General features: G+C 43.8%; 1 protein-coding gene across 1 annotated transcript in view; it reads right to left on the bottom strand.

Annotated features, from left to right (window-relative positions):
* Nucleotides 1-241, bottom strand: part of LOC110505812 — a 48389-nt gene extending 48148 nt beyond the window's left edge. The window contains exon 1 of the mRNA XM_036962729.1: nucleotides 151-241. Coding sequence (XP_036818624.1) covers nucleotides 151-241 — 91 coding nt within the window. The remainder of the gene's footprint in view (nucleotides 1-150) is intronic.
* Nucleotides 242-18945: the final 18704 nt, after the last annotated feature.

The following is an 18945-nucleotide window of genomic DNA, read 5'->3' on the forward strand; positions in this document are numbered from 1 at the left end:
CTCCTTTATTTACAAAGCTGAAACTTATTCCGATAACGTTGATAATGGCTCCGATTAAATCCAACTAAAGTAGTTTACAGTAACACAAAGGGAAGGAACGCAGTGATTCCATTCTATTTCACATGGCAGCCCCTACCTAGCCCCACATACCTTGAAGATTCTGCACTCGGATGTCGCTGATCTGTCCGATAAATTCCTCCCGTTCAAACCAGTCCTTATACTCCCACTCGTGTCCAGCCATCAGGACCGTACCCTGGGGAAAGTTGCAGTCTGGACCTCAATAGAAAAACAAACAGACTAGACTAGGCTCCCTCCAGTCCCGTGTGATCTGAAGGCGATGGAGATGGCAGCCCAATGTGGCAGTCCTACTGTATCCCTCTTCTGCCCCGCTCTCTTTAGCTGGCTATTGTGGAGGTCGCCGGACGGTGAGAGCGGGTAGAATAGAAGTCTAATCTACCCGAATGCTCTCCGGTGGAGGAGATGGTTTCTGGCGGAGGAGCATTGTTTTCGCACAGTTTCTCCCTGGTGATGTAGAAAACCCCATAGCACTACTGGGGCGCAAAGCCCAGGACGGAAAATTATTCTGATGAGGGAAAATAATAGCACCTTGATAATATTCACGAGGTGGGTTGTTGTAGTTAACAGTACACGCCCACCATCCTGCACTGTAGAGACGACGAGAGAGGAGAGCCAGTCTCAGCTCAGAGAGAAATAGAAAGAGAGAGAAAGAGCGAGAAAACACTGATATGCTTCCAAGAATGTCCATGAATAAGACCATAGACCATTCCTGCTATAAACATAATTGCATTATGTTAGAATTGCACTGCACATTAATATGATTCCCCGCCCGAGATTACAAAAAACATAGGCTGCTGTAACCTTACGGAAAAAACACATGAATTTCACATGTGATCACATGTGAAGTGTTCCAAAAACACATGTTAATGCGATAACATGTGACAACATGTAAAGAAATCAACATGTGATAACACACGTGAAAACATGTGGTCACATATGAAGTGTTCCAAAAAAACATTATCACATGAATTCACATGTGACATTTCTGGTGACATCATGTTATTTTCCACATGTGAAATCGTGTGTTTTTTCCTTTAAAGGTAAATGTTACAAAACAACTGATGGTGAGGAATTCAACTACAATCAGGGCCAGACTTAGTGATTCGGAGACCCCAGGCAGAGGCCAGTCTGAGTCCTCAAAAAAATGTAATGTGATTTATAGTAAACACATGGGATTTAACCTGTGTGGATCAGTTGGTGGAGCATGGTGCTTGCAATGCCAAGGTTGTGGGTTTGATTCCCACGGGGGACTCATAAGAAAAAAGTTTGAACTCACTGTGTGATATTAGGTTGCTTCTTGTGTAAATATTTTCTGTCTGGATTTGAATGATTTGAACTAAGTTGCTCTGGATAAGAGCATGTGCTAAATTAAAAAACTGTAATAATGTATTACTTTTTAATGTGCCATGAACACAACCAGTCATTATGTTTTCATCTGATTGTCAAACAAATCACTTCAAAAGTAACAACATCCGAACAGTGCACTTTGCACCCGCTAACTATCTCACTGGAGGAAAGCACCAAAACGAGCGAAACAGAGCCCCTCTGTCTCACTATATGTGGTCAATGTATCTGATGCTGTCTGGCCAAAAAGAGTATGACATGACCTAATATTTTTGGCCAGACAGCATCAGATGCATGGGCAACACATACATGTCCTCTGCCTCTAGAGTCTAAGACCAGAGCCTGGGTTTCTGCTAAGCTAACGTACAGAATTGTTTTAAGATGGTCATACCAAGGATCATTTAGGTATTTGACTTGAAAAACCCCTGTAAGTATAAAAAATATATACCTTTAAGTGGAAATGCCCTTCTCAATTCCATAAATTCTTAGGCCCGGTACCAGGTTACTTTCAAACGATTCTCGTGACACTTGTGGGGGTCGTAGAGCAAAACAGAGAACACCATCATATTCGTGTGAGTCTCATCTTTCCATAGGGCTTGTGAGGACTTTACAGACGTTTTCGTGAGAAGACCATTTTTCGGGATGTCTCCTGGTCTGACAAACACAGCTGTAGCTACAGATATCTCTAGCTTAAACAGACAGATTATTATGAGGATTTTTCTATTATTTAATTATTCCGCCTCAGCGGATATTATTTATTTATTTCATTTTTATGCCCAGCTCACGAGGCCCCTTCAGCTCAGTTGGTAGAGCATGGTGCTTGCAACGCTAGGGTTGTGCTAGGGTCCGATTCCCATGGGGAACCCATTTGTAAATGTATGTACTCACTAAGTCGCTTATGGCTAATGGTCAGTCTGGTCACATAAAGAGTTCATGGACATTCTGAAATCTAAAAATAACACATTTTATCCCCTTGAGGAAATGAAAGAGTCCACTACATTCAGTGGTCACCTGGATCAAAGACTCCTGACTCACCCTCTCCTACCATGGTCTCATTCCCAACTGGCAATCTATTTCCTACATACTGCAGTACTTTTGACCAGGCCCCATAAGGCTCTGTTCAAATGTGATGCACTATATAGGGAATAGGGTGCCATTTGGGATGCTGATATGGCCCCTGTGGGTAGCTGACCCATACGAACAGACTCTTGTGTAGAGCGACTTCATTAGAATGGCTTTCTGATGTGTGCTCTCCATGCCAGCGGATCTTATTTAAGGTACACGCAGTTATGAAAGCCCTGATCATTATTAGGTTTAACCAGGATTATGCAGTGTACTGTAAATCATCACATGTCTCGCCTCTAAGTCCAGTCCATAGGAACTCTTATAGGCCCACTTTTGCAAATAGAATGTAGATGGCTTACAGTCAATTTTCTCCAGTAGTTAACAACGATAAGAGCAAAAGAGAAAATAAAACCCAGGAAAGCCCTTCTTGAATTACTGATATGAACCTGCAGTATACTGTGAACCATGACACTTTCAAGACTCCTTCCTAGCCCACAGTCCAAATGGTACACATACCACTAAGTGGTAACATTAGCACTTGTATTGGCAATTGCCTTCACCTGAATAATGCACAGCCACCGCCTGGTAGTATAATGTTTTACAGTGTGTGTACCCTCTGAGTGAACAGTGAACAGTGTGCACCTGTTTAGAGTGGGTGTTGTCTTACAGTAAGGATAATTGTAAATACAATAAGTAAACCCATTAAAACATATAAACCTTTAGGTCATTAAGGTACTGCATCATATCGCACAAAGATATACAGTAGCTCTCATCTAGCTCATCTGTCATCCACTCTGCAGGTAGATGCCAAGTAGTCTCTCCCCACAGCCTATAAGCGCCACCAGTCTGTTGAGACAGACTAATGCCAATCGCCTCTAGTTCCTTATACTTGGCAGTTAGTCCCTCAGCTCTGGGCCAGCTGGTGAAGGCTAGCTTCTACCTGGCAGGTGGTTCTCTCACTCACACTCACACACACGCACACGCACACGCACGCACATGCACACACACACACACACACACACGCACACACACACACACACACACACACACACACACACACACACACACACACACACACACACACACACACACACACACACACACACACACCTGGCATGTGGTTCATCCATTTTAGATTAAAAACCCTTCCCTGGAGAGGAGCACAGGAGACTCCTGTTAACAACCGTCTCAGAGGCAGAGAGTTAATATAAGTCAAGAGGCTGGGCATATTAATGATACTTTTATAGTAGCACTTTGGTTAGTTAAGTTAACAATTAATTACATAACCAAGTGCCCATAGTATTTATTTGAATCTCTTCTCTGTTCAAGTTTTTTTTAAATGTAAATAATATGAGTAAGTCTACCTCTGATAAGCTTTCCAGTAAAGCATTAAAAACAATCAAGCAACACAGAAAAGTGCAAAAAAATAGCCCATATTAAAAAAAAATATGATCTATTTATCCGTTATTTTACCAGGTAAGTTGACTGAGAACACGTTGTCATTTGCAGCAATAACCTGGGGAATAGTTACAGGGGAGAGGAGGGGGATGAATGAGCCAATTGTAAACTGGGGATTATTAGGTGTCCATGATGGCTACACATGTAGCCTTAGAAACAAGGTCCATGATGTCAATAGCTTGCTTGTAAAATATTCATTTTATTCTCTCTTCATTCATCTCTGAAACTCACTTATTTAATACCTTTAATGTACCTTTAATGATCTAATGTTAAATACTGTAATATGGCTACAGGTTCATCTGCCTCACTTAAAGCCCATTCTTGTGGGAAGCTGCTATAGACCACCAAGTGCTAACAGTCAGTATCTGGATAATATGTGTGAAATGCTTGATAATATAAGTGATATCAACAGAGAAGTATATTTTCTGGGTGATTTAAATATCGACTGGCTGTCATCAAGCTGTCCACTCAGGAAAAAACATCAAACTGTAACCAGTGCCTGCAACCTGGAACAGGTTGTCAGTCAACCTACCAGGGTAGTTACCAACAGCACAGGAATGAAATCATCAACATGTATTGATCAGATGTTCACTAACGCTTCAGATATTTTCTTTAAATCAGTATCCAGATCCATAGGACGTAGTGATCACAATATAATAGCCATATCTAGGAAAACCAAAGTTCCAAAGGCTGGACCTAATATAGTGTATAAGAGGTCATACAATACGTTTTGTAGTGATTCATATGTTGATGACGTAAAGAATATTTGCTGGTCTGTGGTGTGTAATGAGGAGCAACCAGATGCTGTTGGTCTGTGGTGTGTAATGAGGAGCAACCAGACGCTGCTGGTCTGTGGTGTGTAATGAGGAGCAACCAGACGCTGCTGGTCTGTGGTGTGTAATGAGGAGCAACCAGACACTGCTGGTCTGTGGTGTGTAATGAGGAGCAACCAGACGCTACTGGTCTGTGGTGTGTAATGAGGAGCAACCAGACACTATTGGTCTGTGGTGTGTAATGAGGAGCAACCAGACGCTACTGGTCTGTGGTGTGTAATGAGGAGCAACCAGACACTGCTGGTCTGTGGTGTGTAATGAGGAGCAACCAGACACTGCTGGTCTGTGGTGTGTAATGAGGAGCAACCAGACACTGCTGGTCTGTGGTGTGTAATGAGGAGCAACCAGACACTGCTGGTCTGTGGTGTGTAATGAGGAGCAACCAGACACTGCTGGTCTGTGGTGTGTAATGAGGAGCAACCAGACGCTGCAATTGATGCATTTATGAAACTATTTATTCCAGTTACTAATGAGCACACACCCGTTAAGAAAATGACTGTAAAACCTGTTAAATCCCCTTGGATTGATGAGGACACTAAACATGTTATGGTTGAGAGGGATATTTTATTTATTTTTATTTAATTAGGCAAGTCAGTTAAGAACAAATTCTTATTTTCAATGACAGCCTAGGAACAGTGGGTTAACTGTCTGTTCAGGGGCAGAACGACAGATTTGTACCTCGTCAGCTCCAACGCTCTAACCACTAGGCTACCCTGCTGCCCCTTGAGATGAGGCAAAAGGTATGGCACTTCATTCTGGCAGCCCAAATGATTGGCAAACGTACTGCAAATTAAACAGTTATGTGACTAAACTAAATAAAAATAAAAATAAACTACACTATGAAACAAAGATAAATTATATAAAATATGGTAGTAAAAAGCTTTGGGCACCTTAAATGAAATTTTTGGAAAAAAAGCCAACTCGGCTCCTTCATTCATTTATTCAGATGGCTCATTCATCACAGAGCCCACTGATATTGCAAACTACTTTAATGACTTTTTCATTGGCAAGATAAGCAAACTTAGGGATGACATGCCAGCAACAAACACTGATACTGCACATCCAAGTATATCAGACCAAATAATGAAAGACAAGGATTGTACTTTTGAATTCCGATAAAGTCAGTGTGGAAGAGGTGAAAAAATTACTGTTGTCTATCAACAATGACAAGCCACCGGGGTCTGACAATCTGGATGGAAAATTACTGAGGATGATAGCAGACGATATTGTCACTCCTATTTGCCACATCTTTAATTTAAGCCTACTAGAGAGTGTGTGCCCTCAGGCCTGGAGGGAAGCTAAAGTCATTCCGCTACCCAAGAAGAGTAAAGCCCCCTTAGTAAACTTCTGGAAAAATTGTGTTTGACCAGATACAATGCTATTTCACAGTAAACAAATTGACAACAGAATTTCAGCATGCTTATAGGGAAGGACACTCAACAAGCACAGCACTGAAACAAATGACTGATGATTGGCTGGGAGAAATGAATGATACAATGATTGTCGAGGCTGTCTTGTTAGACTTCAGTGCAGCTTTTGACATTATTGATCATAGTCTGCTGCTGGAAAAACACATGTGTTATGGCTTTACACCCTCTGCTATAATGTGGATAAAGAGTTACTTGTCTAACAGAACACAGAGGGGGTTCTTTAACGGAAGCCTCTCAAATATAATCCAGTTAGAATCAGGAATTCCCCAGGGTAGCTAGGCCCCTTGCTTTTTACTAATGACATGCCACTGACTTTGAGTAAAGCCAGAGTGTCTATGTATGCGGATGACTCAATGCTATACACATCAGCTACTACAGCGACTGAAATGACTGCAACACTCAACAAAGAGCTGCAGTTAGTGTCAGAGTGGGTGGCAAGGAATAAGTTAGCCCTAAATATTTCTAAAACTAAAAGCATTGAATTTGGAACAAAACACTCACTAAACCCTGAACCTCAACAAAATCCTGTAATAAATCAATGGAAATTGAGTAACCCTAGAGTAACTGAGTAACCCTTGAGTAACCCTAGAGTAATTGGAGTAACCCTAGATTGTAAACTGTCATGGTCAAAACATACTGATTCAGCAGTAGCTAAGATGGGGAGAATGTATTGACATGTTGAATGCACCGAGCTGTCTGTCTAAACTACTGGCACACAGCTCGGACACCCATGCATACCCCACAAGACATGCACAAGAGGTCTCTTCACAGTCCCCAAGTCCAGAACAGACTATGGGAGGCACACAGTACTACATAGAGCCATGACTACATGGAACTCTTTTCCACATCAAGTAACACACGCAAGCAGTAAAATTAGATTTAAAAAACATCTTATGGAACAGCGGGGACTGTGAAGCAACACAAACATTGGCACAGACCCATGCATACACATACACACACACACACACACATACACAATAACATACGCATGGATTTAGTACTGTAAATATGTGGTAGTGGTTGAGTAGGGGCCTGAGGGCACACATTGTGTTGTGAAATCTGTGAATGTCTTGTAATGCTTTTAAAACTGTGTAAACTGCCTTAATTTTGCTGGACCCCAGGAAGAGTAGCTGCTGCTTTGGCAGCATCTAATGGGGATCCATAATAAACCCCAGGAAGAGTAGCTGCTGCTTTGACAGCATCTAATGGGGATCCATAATAAATACAAATACTAATGATATTAACAAGCAACATTTGTCGGCTGTGGATATTCAATCCTGCTCCTCTTCTTCCAGGACTGAAGTCATGAAACCTTAGCTGTGGTGTGCTGTCTGGTCTCACAGTACTGTGGTGTGCTGTCTGGTCTCACAGTACTGTGCCGTGCTGTCTGGTCTCACAGTACTGTGTCGTGCTGTCTGGCCTCACAGTACTGTGCCGTGCTGTCTGGCCTCACAGTACTGTGCCGTGCTGTCAGGCCTCACAGTACTGTGTCGTGCTGTCTGGCCTCACAGTACTGTGCCGTGCTGTCTGGTCTCACAGTACTGTGCCGTGCTGTCTGGCCTCACAGTACTGTGCCGTGCTGTCTGGCCTCACAGTACTGTGTCGTGCTGTCTGGCCTCACAGTACTGTGCCGTGCTGTCTGGTCTCACAGTACTGTGCCGTGCTGTCTGGCCTCACAGTACTGTGCCGTGCTGTCTGGCCTCACAGTACTGTGCCGTGCTGTCTGGCCTCACAGTACTGTGCCGTGCTGTCTGGCCTCACAGTACTGTGCCGTGCTGTCTGGCCTCACAGTACTGTGCCGTGCTGTCTGGTCTCACAGTACTGTGCCGTGCTGTCTGGCCTCACAGTACTGTGCCGTGCTGTCTGGTCTCACAGTACTGTGCCGTGCTGTCTGGCCTCACAGTACTGTGCTGTGCTGTCTGGCCTCACAGTACTGTGCCGTGCTGTCTGGTCTCACAGTACTGTGCCGTGCTGTCTGGTCTCACAGTACTGTGCTGTGCTGTCTGGCCTCACAGTACGGTGCCGTCTGACTGGCCTCACAGGAAATGTGAATCAAGTGAAGTGAGTGTTTATACAGGATCATGCAGATCCTAAGACAGATATTTCTATGTCTTCATCATACGGTACTGTACTGTCGATAGACTCTGACCTAAATCAGGAGGAGAAGATAGAAGCTCATATTCCTTTTTTCTGTATCTGTCTGTCTGTCTGTCTGTCTGTCTGTCTGTCTGTCTGTCTGTCTGTATGTATGTATGTATGTATGTAAGTATATACTGTATGTATGTCTGTATGTTTGTAGATACTGTATGCAGGTATGTACATATATGCAGTGTGTATGTATGTATATATGTATGTGTATTATTGTACTGCTCTAGGGATAAAATTATTGTTTGGATAACCTTATTTATTATTATGTATTGATTTACTTTTAATTCTTATTTTTTCACTCTTTATGCGCAATGCAGAGAACACCGGAAGAAGAATGATAATTTAATTACCATAGTGAATCATTGTAATGTTTGTTTCTGTGTCAATTAATCCAATAAGTGATGAGTTGCCAATAAAATGTAATTTATTCATTCATTCATTATACTGTAGCTGATAAGACACAGGTGTCTGTGTGGTTTAGATACAGAAACTGTAGATTAGATTATATTAAAGGCCCACTACAGTTCATATTGTGCTCAAGTACAGTAATCATACAGTATGTGTATGAAATGTGAGGATTGTTTATGAAAGCATTTGGGCTCAACTGAAGTGGATAAGTCATTTTTGGTTCTGTTTTTATGTTCATGTCATAGATCTGTTGCTCCGGGTAAGTCAGTGGAATAGCAGATTTTCTACCTTTTTTTAACATCAGTTAAGAAAGTTGATAAGAGATCAGGAGTGAACATCAGAGTGTTGCAGTAGAAGTAGATTAGACTGAGGTAGATTTGACTGAAGTAGATTTTACTGAGGTAGATTTGACTGAGGTAGATTTGACTGAGGAAGATTTGAATGAGGTAGATTTGACTGAGGAAGATTTGAATGAGGAACATTTGACTGAGGTAGATTTGAATGAAGTAGATTTGAATGAGGTTGATTTGAATGAGGTAGATTTGAATGAGGTAGATTTGAATGAGGTAGATTTGAATGAGGTAGAGTTGAATGAGGTAGATTTGACTGAGGTAGATTTGACTGAGGTAGATTTGAACAAGGTTGATTTGAACGAGGTTGATTTGACTGAGGTATATTTGAATGAGGTAGATTTGAATGAGGTAAATTTGAATGAGGTAGATTTGAATGTGGAAGATTTGACTGTATTGCATTGTTTGTTTGTTAACAAATTCTGTTCCATCTAGGTCCCATCTGGGCAATACTAGGCACAGCTTAAAGGTCCTGAACAGTCATTCTGAAAAGTACTTTTTCTCTCATGGCTAACTACAGTACCAGTGAGTTTGAAAAGACAACTTGAGTGCGCAGGGAGCTTATAATCATGAGCTTGCCTTTACTGACAGCTCTTTGAAATACCTATGTCAAGCAACTTGGATGCAGTGAGCAGTGTTGCAGTAAAATCATCACAAGCTAATGTAGTGATACACAAAGCAACTCTAACAACATTGAAATTGTGTTTAGGATATGTACATCTCCCATTTGGCATGACTTTTGTTGACTTGACAACTGCGTCAGAGTTTTGAATGCCCCCCATTTTGTTCCATGCTGGCTGAAGACCTAGCTAGCCAGTAACTAGCTAACACCAGACACAGATGAAGACCTAGCTAGCCAGTAACTAGCTAACACCAGACACAGATGAAGACCTAGCTAGCCAGTAACTAGCTAACACCAGACACAGATGAAGACCTAGCTAGCCAGTAACTAGACACAGATGAAAGGGGAAACATCAGTATCTTTGGCATAGATGAATAGGGTAAACTTTGAATGATATTTGTTGACATCCTACAGTCAAATTTTGGCACCAGTAGAGTAGTTATCTAGCTATATAAACCACGCCCCTCTGCAAACACGTCTTCCACGATGTTGGTTGCAAGGCGGTACATATTTAAATTAGGTAAGAGAATATCATGTTACCATTGGTGTATTAAGGTGAGAGTTAAGGTGATGTCACCTTGTCTCCTTAATAATGAATCAACGTGTTTGACATGGGGGAGGGGACCAATAACTTTATGATCAAACTTGATCAATGTAGAAACATCCATCGTTTTTCATATTTTGGTCATCATACTTTGATCTGGTTTCCTTCAAATATCATAACATTTCATGAAAAACATGATTTTGACTGTTCATGACTTTTAAGGCAGGGCATCAGCTGCTGCTGGTTCGAAAGAGGCACACAGAGAGGGCAGACAAGCAATCAGACAGATGCATAGAGAAGAGTTGAGAAGACAGACAGTGCAAAGGAAAGTGCGCAAGACAAATAGGGCAACAAAGTCAAAAGCACAGACACACATAGCAACCCAGACCTCAAGTGCAGTATAGAATGTCTGGTAGAATGAAGCATCTGTCACATCTTCAGAGAACCCTATAGTCTCTTTCTCTCTCTCTTTTATTAAGACAAAGAAGAGAAAGAAAGAGCATTTTTGTTTTTCTCAGAGCTGTAGTTAAGAGAGCTTCTCTCTTTTGCTCTGGGTTTGCTCTGCAGAGCAGTACAGTAATCTGTATACAGCGATGGGTCTTTGCTCCCCAGCCCACTCTGAGTACCATGCAGAGGCAGCTGTTATATAACACAACACAGAGATGAACGTTTTGGAGAAATACATTTAATAAGTACTTTATTCAACCCTAAATCAACTCCATCACTTTGGATCCACATACATAGTGCTCTACAGGGCTTCATAATCCAGTACATAATCCCTTTAAATTGAACATAACATTTTCGTTGACACCATCTGGATGTTTACTCTACTAGAACATTCAAAACAAATTATTAGGACCGTCAGTTTGGGATTCGTGTTGATAAGAAAACATGCAGTGCATGATTAATATCTTATGTTATGTGGGGAATTTTCACAACATTTTGCAGAAAATCATAGCAGAATAAGCACTCTGCTGTTAAATGATTTTTAAAGTGAAACATGGTTTAAAAGCACTAGGCCAGTGTTTATGTTCTGTGGCCTGAACTTGTGTCAACGTATCATGCTGCGGTTCTATCCACCCTGTGGGTACAAAGCCTTCTCTGTTGTTGCATTACGCCAATGGACATTTATTCATTCATCACTGCTACAGTTGTTATGATATTGTTGTTTATTACCATTTTCATTATTTTATTTCATTTAGTACTGCATGTTGGAGCTCGGAGCCTATGATTTTCACGATACCCTGCAATCACACCTGCAACCCTGACTATTTAACACTCTGACCGTGATCAGTCTTGTAATTGGTGTTAGCCTTTTATTGCAGTGGGCTAAATCAGGGTCACACAGAGCGATTCCTGGTAGTCTTAAACAAATCTACTTTGAAACAAAAGTATACACCTCAGACACATGGTTATGGACTTTAAAAAAAGAAGACACCTGTACCATGTCAGATATAGAATTAAAATGTATTCAATTTGGAGTTTCCATCCCAGAATTAGACTTTATATACATGACAGAAGACTGACATATAACAAAACCGTTTGACATAGAAACACCAGATTTTCTGCATAGTTTTTAATTATTAATATTAATTAATGAATTATGGAAAATATTAATATCATTCCACCCACTAGGTACTTTGACTGCAGGAAACGTAATGTCAGGCATTCTACTGCTCAGTGGAACTCATTTTCTGGAGCCTTAGATCCTATTCGAACTGTCAGAAGGAGAGAGAGGGAGAGAGAAAGAGAGAGAGAAAGAAGAGGGTGAGAGAGAGAGGGAGAGAGAGAGCGAGAGAGACAGAGAGAGAGAGAGGAGTGTGAGAGAAATTGTCACCATGCTAGTGTATGATCGCAATCATCACACACAGGGGTTTGGGTTTAAATGCCCTTCTCATCATGAACTAATGCTTGAGGTTCTCCCTGTTGGTCTAGAGTCTCCCTGATGCTTGAGGGTCTCTCTGTTGGCCGAGGGTCTCCCTGATGCTTAAGGGTCTCCTTGACGGTCCAGGGTCTCCCTGATGATTGAGGGTCTCCCTGATTCTTGAGGGTCTCCCTGACGCTTGAGGGTCTCCCTGATGCTCAAGGGTCTCCCTGATTCTTGAGGGACTCCTTGACGCTCCAGGGTCTCCTTGACACTCCAGGGTCTCCCTGATGCTTGAGGGGCTCCTTTATGCTTGAGGGGCTCCCTGATGCTTGAGGGTATCCCTGATGCTTGAAGGTCTCCTTGATGCTTGAGAGTCTCCCTGATGCTTGAGGGTCTTCTTGATGCTTGAGGGTCTTCTTGATGCTTGAGGGGCTCCTTGATGCTTGAGGGGCTCCCTGATGCTTGAGGGTCTCCCTGATGCTTGAAGGTCTCATTGATGCGTGAGAGTCTCCCTGATGCTTGAGGGTCTTCTTGATGCTTGAGGGTCTTCTTGATGCTTCAGGGTCTCCCGCTTTGGCAATTTGGTTATAGCTTTATTCCATCAGTCTGATTTACCTGATGCAACATCTTCAAAGATTGCCATGGCACTGGTTAATTTTCTTCTAATATATTGCGTGGGTTAAGAATATTTTTACATAGTTGGAGCTGTGACACCTTCAAGATGACTTATTGTATCTTAGCTTGTCCCACGCGCAGGTGTATGTGGATAATGTTTGGTATGAATAAGCATAGTGTTGCCATGGAGAGCTGTGTGATCCTTGTTGTGCTGGCTGAGAAAGGGGCTGGTGGGCTGAGTACTGAAAGAAATTTAGCAGACGCTCTTATCCAGAACGGCTTACAATTAGTGCATTGATCTTAAGATAGCTAGGTGAGACAACCACATATCACAGTCATTGCAAATCCATCTTCCCTCAATAAAGTAGTTATCAACAAAGTCAGTCATAGCAAGTCCAAGCTTTTTATTTTATGTAACCTTTATTTAGTCAGTTAAGAACAAATTATTATTTACAATGACTGCCTACCCCGGCCAAATCCAAACCCGGACGATGCTGGGCCAATTGTGGGCTGCCCTATGGGACTCCCAATCATGACCGGTTGTTTATACTGCCTGGAATCGAATCAGGGTCTGTGGTGATGTCTCTAGCACTGAGATGCAGTGCCTTAGACCTCAGTGCCACTCAGGAGCCGAAGCTAAATTAGTCCATCTGTCTACCAGCAAGGGTTTGATGTTTCTGGACACAGATGAGAAGTGGTGGCAGCTCATCTATAATTAAACTGTGTTAGTGTCTTCGTCCCAAATGGTACCCTATATAGTGTGCTTCTTTTGACCAGGGCCCTCAAAGTAGTGCACTATATGTATTTGGTATTTTATTAGCATCCCCACTAGCTATTGCAAAAGCAGCAGTTACTCTTCCTGGGGTCCACACAAAACATGAAACATGACATAATACAGAATGTTAATAGACATGAACAGCTGGGGTAAGGGTCTGTGTCAGAGCTGTGTGTAAGTTGACTATGCAAACAATTTGATTTTCAACACATTAATGTTTCTTATAAAAAGAAGAAGTTATGCAGTCAGTCTCTCCTCAACTCTTAGCCAAGAGAGACTGGCATAGTATTTATGTCAGCCCTCTGATTACAATGAAAAGCATGACTTGCCACTCTGTTCAGGGCCAGCTGCATCTTAACTAGGTCTTTCCTTGCAGCACCTGACCACACAACTGGACAATAATCCAGATTAGATCAAACTAGGGCCTGCATAACTTGCTTGTGTGGTGTCAAAAAAGCAGAGCATCTCTTTATTACGGATACTTGTTCAACAGCCACACCATTCATTACCAGATTCAGATGAGGTCTAGAACTTAGGGAATGATTTGTACCAAATACAATGCTCTTAGTTTTAGAGATGTTCAGGACAAATTTACTACTGACCACCCATTCCAAAACAGACTGCAACTCTTTGTTAAAGATTTCAGTGACTTCATTAGCTGTGGTTGCTGATGCGTATTTGGTTGACTCATCAGCACATATGGACACACATGTTTTGTTAAATGCCAGTGGCAGGTCATTGGTAAAAATAGAAAATAGAGGGCCTAGAGAGCTGCCCTGCGATACACCACACTTTACATGTTTGACATTAGAGAAGCTTCCATTAAAGAAAACACTTTGAGTTCTATAAGATAGATAGCTCCGAATCCATGATATGGCAGAGGTTGAAAAGCCATAACACAGAAGTTTTTTCGACAACAAGTTATGGTCAATAATATCAAAGGCTACACTGAAATCGAAACAGTACAGCTCCCACAATCTTCTTAGTATCCATTTCTTTCAACCAATCATCAGTCATTTGTGTCAGTGCAGTACATGTTGAGTGCCCTTCTCTATAAGCATGCCGAAAGTCTATTGTTAATTTGTAAACAGAGAAATAGCATTGTATTTGGTCAAACACCATTTTTCCCAACAGTTTGGTAAGAGCTGTCAGCAAGCTGATAGGTCTGCTGTTAGAACCAGTAAAGGCCACTTTACCACTTTTGGGTAGCGGAATGACTTTGGCTTCCCTCCAGGTCTGAGGACAAAGTCTGTCCTCTATGCTCAGATTAAAGATCTGAGAGATAGGAGTGGTTATAGAGTCAGCTACCATCCTCAGTAGCTTTCCATCTAAGTTGTCATTGCCAGGAGGTTTGTCATTATTGATCAATAACAGTCATCTTTCCACCTCTCCCACACTGATTTGACAAAATTTTCGTTCATTATTTGGTATTTTGTGCATGAATACGAGGGCTCACTGTTCGTTGTTGGCATTTCCTGACTAAGATTTCCCACTTTGCCAATGAAGTAATCATTAAAATAATTGGCAACATCAAATGGTTTTGTGATGAATAAGCCATCTGATTCAATAAAAGATGGAGTTGAATTTGTCTTTCTGCCCATCATTTGATTTAAAATTCCCCAAAGTTTATTTTCCATCATTCTTTATATCATTGATCTGGCCTTCATAATACAGTTTCTTCTTTTTGTTGAGTTTAATCAAATCATTTCTCAATTTGCAGTAAGCCAGCCAGTCAAATGTGCAGCCAGACCTATTCACCACTCCATTATCCCTATCTCTGTCATGTATTGTCATGTTGTGTCTTGTTTCTGTCCTTTCCCTTCACCCTGTCTCCCTCTGCTGGTCGTTATTAGGTTACCTTTTCTCCCCCTCTTTCCCCCAGCTGTTCCTTGTCTCCTCCTAACTACCTCGTCACCCCTTTTCCCACCTGTTCCCTTTTTCCCTCTGATTAGTCCTCTATATCTCTCTCTGTTTTTGTTTCTGTCTTTGTCGGATTCTTGTTTGTGTTATTCATGCCTGAACCAGACTATCGTCATGTTTGCTGCAACCTTGTCCTGTCCTGTCGGAATCTGCCGGTCCATCTGAGCCTACGTTTGTTTTGTTATTAAAGAAGCTCTGTTTACGTTAATTCGCTTTTGGGTCCTCATTCACGCACCGTAACAGAAGAATCCGACCAAGAATGGACCCAGCGACTTCGGATCCTCTCCACTCAGCCGTCGAGATCCAGGGAGCGATGCTAGGCAGACACGAGCAGGAATTGTCTGCTGCTCGACATGCCGTTGAGACCCTGGCCACCCAAGTCTCCAACCTCACAGAACAGGTTCACCATCTCCGCCTCGATCCACCGGCCACTTCCAGGGCGTTCGAATCTCCGGAGCCCAGAATCAATAACCCGCCGTGTTACTCTGGGGAGCCCACTGAATGCCGCTCGTTCCTCACCCAGTGTGATATTGTGTTTTCTCTCCAGCCCAACACTTACTCCAGGAGCACTGCTCGTGTCGCCTACGTCATATCTCTCCTTACTGGACGGGCTCGTGAGTGGGGCACGGCAATCTGGGAGGCAAGGGCTGAGTGTACTAACCAGTATCAGGACTTTAAGGAGGAGATGATACGGGTTTTTGATCGATCTGTTTTTGGGGAGGAGGCTTCCAGGGTCCTGTCTTCCCTATGTCAAGGTAATCGATCCATAACAGACTACTCTATTGAGTTTCGCACTCTTGCTGCCTCCAGTGGCTGGAACGAGCCGGCTTTGCTCGCTCGTTTTCTGGAGGGTCTCCGCGCAGAGGTAAAGGATGAGATTCTCTCCCGGGAGGTTCCTTCCAGCGTGGATTCCTTGATTGAACTCGCTATTCGCATTGAGCGACGGGTTGATCTTCGTCACCGAGCTCGTGGAAAGGAGCTCGCGTTCTCCGTTGCCCCCCTCTCCGCATCACTACCATCTTCCTCTGCCGGCTCGGGTGCTGAGCCTATGCAGCTGGGAGGTATCCGCATCTCGACTAAGGAGAGGGAACGGAGAATCACCAACCGCCTCTGTCTCTATTGCGGTTCTGCTGGTCATTTTGTCACTTCATGTCCAGTAAAAGCCAGAGCTCATCAGTAAGCGGAGGGCTACTGGTGAGCGCTACTACTCCTGTCTCTCCTTCAAGATCCTGCACTACCTTGTCGGTCCATCTACGCTGGACCGGTTCGTCAGCTTCCTGCAGTGCCTTAATAGACTGGGGCGGAGGGCTGTTTTATGGACGAGACCTGGGCTCGGAAACATGACATTCCTCTTAGACAGTTAAGGGAGTCCACGGCCTTGTTCGCCCTGGATGGTAGTCCTCTCCCCAGGATTCAGCGTGAGACGCTACCTTTAACCCTCACTGTTTCTGGTAATCATAGCGAAACCATTTCTTTTTTAATTTTTCGTTCACCTTTTACACCTGTTGTTTTGGGCCATCCCTGGCTAGTTTGTCATAATCCTTCTATTAATTGGTCTAGTAATTCTATCCTCTCCTGGAACGTCTCTTGTCATGTGAAATGTTTAATGTCTGCTATCCCTCCTGTTTCCTCTATCTCTTCTTCACAGGAGGAGCCTGGTGATTTGACAGGGGTGCCGGAGGAATATCACGATCTGCGCACGGTGTTCAGTCGGTCCAGGGCCACCTCTCTTCCTCTACACCGGTCGTATGATTGTAGTATTGATCTCCTTCCGGGAACCACTCCCCCCCGGGGTAGACTATACTCTCTGTCGGCTCCCGAACGTAAGGCTCTCGAAGATTATTTGTCTGTAGCTCTTGCCGCCGGTACCATAGTCCCCTCCTCCTCTCCCGCCGGAGCGGGGTTTTTTTTTGTTAAGAAGAAGGACGGGTCCCTGCGCCCCTGCATAGATTATCGAGGGCTGAATGACATAACAGTGAAGAATCGTTATCCGCTTCCTCTTATGTCTTCAGCCTTCGAGATCCTGCAGGGAGCCAGGTTTTTCACTAAGTTGGACCTTCGTAACGCTTACCATCTCGTGCGCATCAGGGAGGGGGATGAGTGGAAGACGGCGTTTAACACTCTGTTAGGGCACTTTGAATACCGGGTTCTTCCTTTCGGCCTCGCTAACGCTCCAGCTGTCTTTCAGGCATTAGTCAATGATGTCCTGAGAGACATGCTGAACATCTTTGTTTTCGTTTACCTTGACGATATCCTGATTTTTTCACCGTCACTCCAGATTCATGTTCAGCACGTTCGACGTGTCCTCCAGCGCCTTTTAGAGAATTGTCTTTTTGTGAAGGCTGAGAAGTGCACTTTTCATGCCTCCTCCGTCACATTTCTCGGTTCTGTTATTTCCGCTGAAGGCATTAAGATGGATCCCGCTAAGGTCCAAGCTGTCATTGATTGGCCCGTCCCTAAGTCACGCGTCGAGCTGCAGCGCTTTCTCGGCTTCGCGAACTTCTATCGTCGTTTCATCCGTAATTTCGGTCAGGTGGCAGCTCCTCTCACAGCCCTTACTTCTGTCAAGACGTGCTTTAAGTGGTCCGTTTCCGCCCAGGGAGCTTTTGATCTCCTCAAGAATCGTTTTACATCCGCACCTATCCTTGTTACACCTGACGTCTCTAGACAGTTCGTTGTCGAGGTTGACGCGTCAGAGGTGGGCGTGGGAGCCATTCTTTCTCAGCGCTCCCTCTCTGACGACAAGGTCCACCCTTGCGCGTATTTTTCTCATCGCCTGTCGCCGTCGGAACGTAACTATGATGTGGGAAACCGCGAACTGCTCGCCATCCGCTTAGCCCTAGGCGAATGGCGACAGTGGTTGGAGGGGGCGACCGTTCCTTTTGTCGTTTGGACCGACCATAGGAACCTTGAGTACATCCGTTCTGCCAAACGACTTAATGCGCGTCAGGCGCGCTGGGCGCTGTTTTTCGCTCGTTTCGAGTTCGTGATTTCTTATCGTCCGGGCTCTAAGAACACCAAGCCTGATGCTTTATCTCGTCTCTTCAGTTCTTCAGTAGCCTCCACTGACCCCGAGGGGATTCTCCCTGAGGGGCGTGTTGTCGGGTTGACTGTCTGGGGAATTGAGAGGCAGGTAAAGCAAGCACTCACTCACACTCCGTCGCCGCGCGCTTGTCCTACGAACCTTCTTTTCGTTCCCGTTCCTACTCGTCTGGCCGTTCTTCAGTGGGCTCACTCTGCCAAGTTAGCCGGCCACCCTGGCGTTCGGGGTACGCTTGCTTCCATTCGCCAGCGTTTTTGGTGGCCCACCCGGGAGCATGACACGCGTCGTTTCGTGGCTGCTTGTTCGGTCTGCGCGCAGACTAAGTCCGGTAACTCCCCTCCTGCCGGCCGTCTCAGGCCGCTTCCCATTCCCTCTCGACCGTGGTCTCACATCGCCTTAGATTTTGTCACCGGACTGCCTTCGTCAGCGGGGAAGACTGTTATTC

This window comes from Oncorhynchus mykiss, chromosome 25 (genome assembly GCF_013265735.2).
Source record: "Oncorhynchus mykiss isolate Arlee chromosome 25, USDA_OmykA_1.1, whole genome shotgun sequence".
NCBI lineage: Eukaryota > Metazoa > Chordata > Actinopteri > Salmoniformes > Salmonidae > Oncorhynchus > Oncorhynchus mykiss.